This window comes from Sinocyclocheilus grahami, unplaced genomic scaffold (genome assembly GCF_001515645.1).
Source record: "Sinocyclocheilus grahami isolate Dianchi unplaced genomic scaffold, SAMN03320097.WGS_v1.1 scaffold675.1, whole genome shotgun sequence".
NCBI lineage: Eukaryota > Metazoa > Chordata > Actinopteri > Cypriniformes > Cyprinidae > Sinocyclocheilus > Sinocyclocheilus grahami.
In genome coordinates, this window is record NW_015505854.1 from 686421 (window position 1) to 692862 (window position 6442).

A 6442-nucleotide genomic window follows, 5' to 3' on the forward strand; every position below is an offset into this window, starting at 1 on the left:
GAGGGATTAATAATAGAATGTATTTAACACAATTATCACCTTCAATTTAATTTTCTCATTATTATACCAAATCTGTGTTTCTTAATGTCCTCTCACTACATCTAAAACAGTGTGTCCACAGAGAAGGGTTCAATCATTCATATGCAATAAAATGGATAAAAATGTTTTTTTTTTAATGATGAAAAAGAGCTTGTTTTATCAAAAGCAACACTTAATAATATCTCCTATCAAAGCAAGGTTGTTTTTTAATAACACATGTATGTTTCATAAGATTTTAAAGTTGCGTCCCCAATTTTTTCGTCAGACATTCAATAAAACGTAATAAAATCAGGGAATATCAGCGGTCACTCTAAAGGACCCCCTCGCCACAGTTCACCTCTGCAGAGTACAGCAGTGTCAGACAGGCTCTGCTAAGTTTTAGAATATTTTAAATCCTAATGTTAATATTTCCTGTGTCAAAGCCATGATATGTCAACACCATCTTCCAATTTCTGAGGAAATTATTTGAAATATTTAGATAATTTTATTCTCCTGAGTCCTGAAGCAGGTTCCATCAGCATCTAGCATCAACAGAAAAAAATAAAATGGCTACTAACTATGAACACTGGTTTTGTGAAAGAAATGCCAAATTTGTCAGCACCGTCAGATGTCACCACCATAAGATTTTGTGTTCCAATGATATATCAAAATACTTAAATGTGACTCTTGAATAAAAGCTTTATAAACAATAACATACTCACTGTTTGTTGTGTTTGTTTTAAAGCAGTAATTGACTGATTCGATGTTTTTGATAGTTAAAATGACTACAAATTCAGGTTTTCGTCACCTCCGTCAGTTGTGTCAACTCCGTCAGTTGAATATTTTGATAATATTTCATTATGATATTTTATATTTGTTGTGGAATTGTTGGTCACATGTGAAAGTGTAATCTGTCTGCTAACACCAGAATGTGTTTTGAAATGTTAAAAACATCTTGAATGCTGTTTAAGATAAAGTTGAAATTATATTACACAGTCACATTTTGTTAAAAAAGAGAAAAGTTGGGAGGTTGTATCAAAGCATAGCTCAGTAGCTTAGTACATATAAGATACATAAATGTAGTTTCATTTGTCTGAGTACAAGGTTTTATTTTTTCAATTTTGCGCCCTGTTTTGTCCCACTTCTCAAGAATGACTGCTATTTCGTCGTCGAAAAAAGTTTGAAAAAGGCACGGCTCAGCCGCTGCGCATCTCCATTCAAACACAGCGGCGTTTCGTTTATGAATGAACTGCGTTTTTAAATGAATCTTATGAGTCAGTGATTCCTGATTACCCATTCATAAAGACAGTCACTTGCTTCATTCCTGAATGAATCAGCCGTTCGAATGAATCAATTGAATGAATGATTCAGTGATAAATTATGTGACTTGTCGCCACCTGCTGGAGGATTTAGTTTCATTTTTAAAGTATCTGTTCAGTTCTTTAAATCATTTAATATTTCTATATTCAAGATTTTTTTAAACATTAATCTTAACATTAATTTATGGATTTAATTGCACTCATGCCACCCCTGATCCTCATTAAATGTCTGAAAGTACACCTACAAGCCACTTTTGTGTTCTTCTGTGCTACCTCTGTACAAATTAATTTTAATACTGATTTCATTTGATTAGTAACTTATTCTTCTTATTGTAGATAACTACTTGTTCTTATTATATGGTTTTATCTACAATTTTTAAAAAGCTTATAAAATATAATTTTTAAAAATTTTTACAAAAGATGACACTCATAATAAAGATAGAAAAATGCCACTACAAAGGTAAAAACTAAATTCTACTGTAAATCACTTTAAGGAGTCAAATATCACCTCGTAATGGAAAGGCTATTTTTTTATCAAATTTTGGTGCTCCTAAATTTTTGACTGTGCTCCTACATTTTTTAAGTTAGGAGCACAAGCGCTCCTAAAAAGAAAAATAAGTGTAGAGCCCTGTACAATTCGCCTTCATTTAGCAAGTGCACTCGCGCATAAACAATTCAAAAGTTCAACACTTTTTGTTCTGTTCAGTTGTGGATGCTGCTGATTCACTGAGACCGCCGCGGCTCAGCAAAGAGACATGCGTGTGTGTGTGTTTCTTTGTAAAAGTTTCCCCAGAAATACCTCGCTATTTAATGCATTTTTAATTCTACTGTAAATCACTTTAAGGAGTCAAATATCACCTCGTAATGGAAAGGCTATTTTTTTATCAAATTTTGGTGCTCCTAAATTTTTGACTGTGCTCCTACATTTTTTAAGTTAGGAGCACAAGCGCTCCTAAAAAGAAAAATAAGTGTAGAGCCCTGTACAATTCGCCTTCATTTAGCAAGTGCACTCGCGCATAAACAATTCAAAAGTTCAACACTTTTTGTTCTGTTCAGTTGTGGATGCTGCTGATTCACCGAGACCGCCGCGGCTCAGGAAAGAGACATGCATGTGTGTGTGTTTTCCTTTGAAAAAGTTTAATAACTTTAATCTTTTCTTCAACTGAATACTGTTTCCGTGCTGTTTTGATGTATTTTAAACAGTTGGCAATCAAAATTAAAACTGCTGGATGATAGATACTCTTCATTCTTTATGACAAACAAGATAATGTGAATTACAGAATGTACAATGTTTTAAAAAAGTATAAATTGCGGTGTACAGCGTTTATTATGAGGGGTAGAATCCACCGCTCAGTATTCACTACTCAATACTCATGAGTACTTTTAAATAGGCTACTCTTTTACTCTTACTCTAGTAGTTTTTTTGGACAAGTACTTTTACTCTACTCACACTACATTTTTTGGAAGGTAATGGTACTTTTACTTGAGTATATTTTTTCAGTACTCTTTCCACCACTGTCTGTGCATTAGTGTAAATGCAGCCTGCTAAAGCTGCCACTCTCTATGATCTCATCAATAATAATCAAATGGCAATAATGCTGAGGAAAAAAGAAAAACCCATAACTAGCCTATTGTCTGTAAACTTTCGGATACTTAAAGTACACTTATTTTAAATAAGTAATTGTTTTAAAAAGCAGTCTGCTTATATTTTTTAAAAAATTAAGTAAATTCTGCACACATTAAATTTGATATAACATTTATATGAAAATGTAGCCATGTGCAGCAATATTGAAAACTGAGAATGTGACGCATCGTGATATTGAGTTGATAATGATAATTGTAATTGAATTGAATCGTGAAACCAGTGAAGATTCACACCCCTATTTTTAAGATGGCAGTACTGACATCCAACTATAAATAAAAAGCATAGAAACTGCAATGTTGGTTAAAATGTAAAGTTGTAAAGATGTATTTGCACAGCAGAAGAAAAATGTAGATCAAGAATCGTTTTGGAATCGGATCATGACTCCCAGAATCGGAATTGGATCAGATCGTGAAGTGCCTAAAGATTCCCACCCCTACATCCGCCCACCGATTCTTCGTCACTGCCTGTCTAGCTCTGCCCACCGATTCTTCGTCACTGCCTGTCTAGCCCTGTACACCGATTCGTCGTCACTGCCTGTCTAGCCCCGTCCACCGATTCTTCGTCACTGCCTGTCTAGCCCCGTCCACCGATTCTTCGTCACTGCCTGTTTTGCCCCGCCCACCGATTCTTCGTCACTGCCTGTTTAGCCCCGCCCACCGATTCTCCGTCACTGCCTGTTTAGCCCCGCCCATCAATTCTTCGTCACTGCCTGTTTAGCCCCGCTCACCGATTCTTCGTCACTGCCTGTTTAGCCCCGCCCAACGATTCTTCGTCACTGCCTGTCTAGCCCCGCCCACCGATTCTTCGTCACTGCCTGTTTAGCCCCGCCCACCGATTCTTCGTCACTGCCTGTTTAGCTCCGCTCACCGATTCTTCGTCACTGCCTGTTTAGCTCCGCCCAATGATTCTTCGTCACTGCCTGATTAGCTCCGCCCACCGATTCTTCGTCACTGCCTGTTTAGCTCCGCTCACCGATTCTTCGTCACGGCCTATTTAACTCTGCCCAGATTATTTGTCACTGCCTGTTTAGCTCTGCCCACCGTTTCTTTCTCACTGCCTGTTTAGCTCCGCCCACAGATTATTCGTCACTGCCTGTTTAGCCCCGCCCACCGATTCACGCAGGTAGTGTAAATAACGAGAGGCAAATGCAGAATCCAAACTATAAAGAAGGCTCTGAAGACAACAAAATGCTGTGCAGTGCCAAGTTGTGGAAAAACAGTCTTTGCATTGTCATCCTTCTGATCCCAACGTTAGGAAAGAGTGAATGAACTTTATTTTTAAAGGGTTAGTTCACCAAAAAATGAAAATTAGCTCATGCTTTTCTCACCCTCAAGGCATCCTAGGTGTGTACGACTTTCTTCTTTCAGATGAATCCAATCAGAGTTTTATTAAAAATTGTCCTGGCTCTTTCAAAATTTAGAATGGAACTGGGCGGGTTTTTCTGTTCAACAGTCCAAAAGAAGTCAAATAAAGCACATCCATCCGTAATAAAACGTGCCTCACATAGCTCCGGGGGTTGAATAAAGGCCTCCTGTAGCGAATCGTTGACGTAGGACGTAGGCATAGCGTAAGCTCCGGTGATTAGTGACGAACGCGGAAGCGCGGAGGAGAGACCGCAAAACAAAACGCCGGTAACGAATTAGAAGTACAAAACGAGGATTTGTAAAGAAAAATGTAGGAGGATTTCAATATAAACCAAGAGGAGACTGGTTTTCATTTGCTAAAGTAAGGAAACCTTGCTTCCTTTGCTCCTGTAAACAAACTCGCGAGACTACCATATCTCACAGGCGCATGTGTTATGTATATGTCCTACGCCATCCGCCAGAACGGCTCGCATGTACGACGGTTAGTGGAAGTGAGAGAAAAGTTTTATAAGTTTATAAAGTTTTAAATATGGATATTTTTCTTACAAAAACTCTTCGATTCGCTACAGAAGGCCTTTATCCACCCCCCGGAGCAGTGAGAGGCATGTTTTATTACAGATGGATGCACTTTACTTGACTTCTTTTGGACTGTTGAACAGAAACACCTGCCCACTGCTATTAAACAGCTTGGAAGAGCAAGGACAATTTTTAATATAACTCTAATTGGATTCGTCTGAATAAAGAAAGTCATATACACCTAGGATGCCTTGAGGGTGAGTAAATCATGGGCTAATTCAAATTTTTCGGTGAACTGACATTTTAATGAAGATCCAGACTGCGCCAAAAAGAACTCGGTCCTTTGTGCACATTTTGCCGTGGATTTGTTTACAAACAAGGCACAATTCAACGCAGGATTTTCAGAAAGACCAAAACTAAAAGACGATGCTGTGCCGACTATATTGGATCCAACAGTAATGTCGCAACACAAGTGTGAGTAACTGTTTTCATTACGTGGTCACTACTGTTTTGTCTGTTAAACAGATCGTTTCATTATGAGAAAGAAAGAAAGAAAGAAAAAGACTTACATCTTCGTGCCCGTACATGCAGGCCAGGTGTAGAGGGGTGTTTCCATTGTTATCCTGAGCATCTGTGTTTGCCTTATAATGCAAGAGCAGTAGCTACAAGAGCAAACAGGAAGATCAATGAAACAACAATTGAGGGACAATGTGATAAGATTCATTTTTAATTATGCGAGAAGAAATACCACAGACTGAAGTGATGTTGGATGCTAGGAACTAGCTGCACAGTTTTGTAACTCTGTTCATCACAGCTACAAATCTACAAGAACATTATTAGCATGAGTGAGGTTAAGTTCTGACCGTGACACCCTGGAAGCCCTTCTGGCAGGAGAGGTGCAGCGGTGTGAGCGCGTGATAATCGGTGGAGTTCACCACAGCTCCCTTTGACACCAGCAAATCAATCAGCAGGGACTGACCTGATCACAAGCACAACACAGGAGAACAAGCCACAACATTTATCCGTCAACTCTGTGTTAAAGCTACAGATTCATATGGTAGCATTTTAAAAAAAAGAAGACAAAAATACAACAAAATCTAACCCATTATAAAATACCAGACATGATGTGAAAAAACAACAACAACAACAAAACAAAAAAAACCTAATAAAACAAAAACCAAAACCAGAAAAAAGTAAACAAACTGAACAAAAACAAAGTAAAACAAAAACCAACTAATGAAGTAAACAATAAAAAATAAAATATATATTTATATAAACAAAAAAGACAATACAAAACCCAAAATAAACCAAACAAAATAAATAAACAAAAAAACTAAACTAAATTAAGTCAATGCTCACCACAAATAGCAGCAACATGTAGAGGAGTATAGCCTCTGTCATCCCGAGAGAATGGAGTGACTGTGGACGGGTCGTTTAACCTCCTACACCAAGAACGATAAGCAAAGCAATACTTTAATAAATAATGAGGAAAGTAGGCCTACATTCAAACCAAGGTTATCATAGTTTTGCATTTTTAAATTTGTTTTATTTTAATATCGTTTTCAAATTTGCAATAAAAT

General features: G+C 37.5%; 1 protein-coding gene across 1 annotated transcript in view; it reads right to left on the reverse strand.

Annotated features, from left to right (window-relative positions):
- The window catches only part of LOC107559143 (ankyrin repeat domain-containing protein 27-like), a 45614-nt gene that overhangs the window by 8031 nt on the left and 31141 nt on the right, over window positions 1-6442 (reverse strand). The window contains exons 15-17 of the mRNA XM_016242878.1: window positions 6222-6304; window positions 5726-5841; window positions 5432-5524 (exon numbers count right to left, since the gene is read on the reverse strand). Of these exons, the coding sequence (XP_016098364.1) occupies window positions 5432-5524; window positions 5726-5841; window positions 6222-6304 (292 nt within the window). The remainder of the gene's footprint in view (window positions 1-5431; window positions 5525-5725; window positions 5842-6221; window positions 6305-6442) is intronic.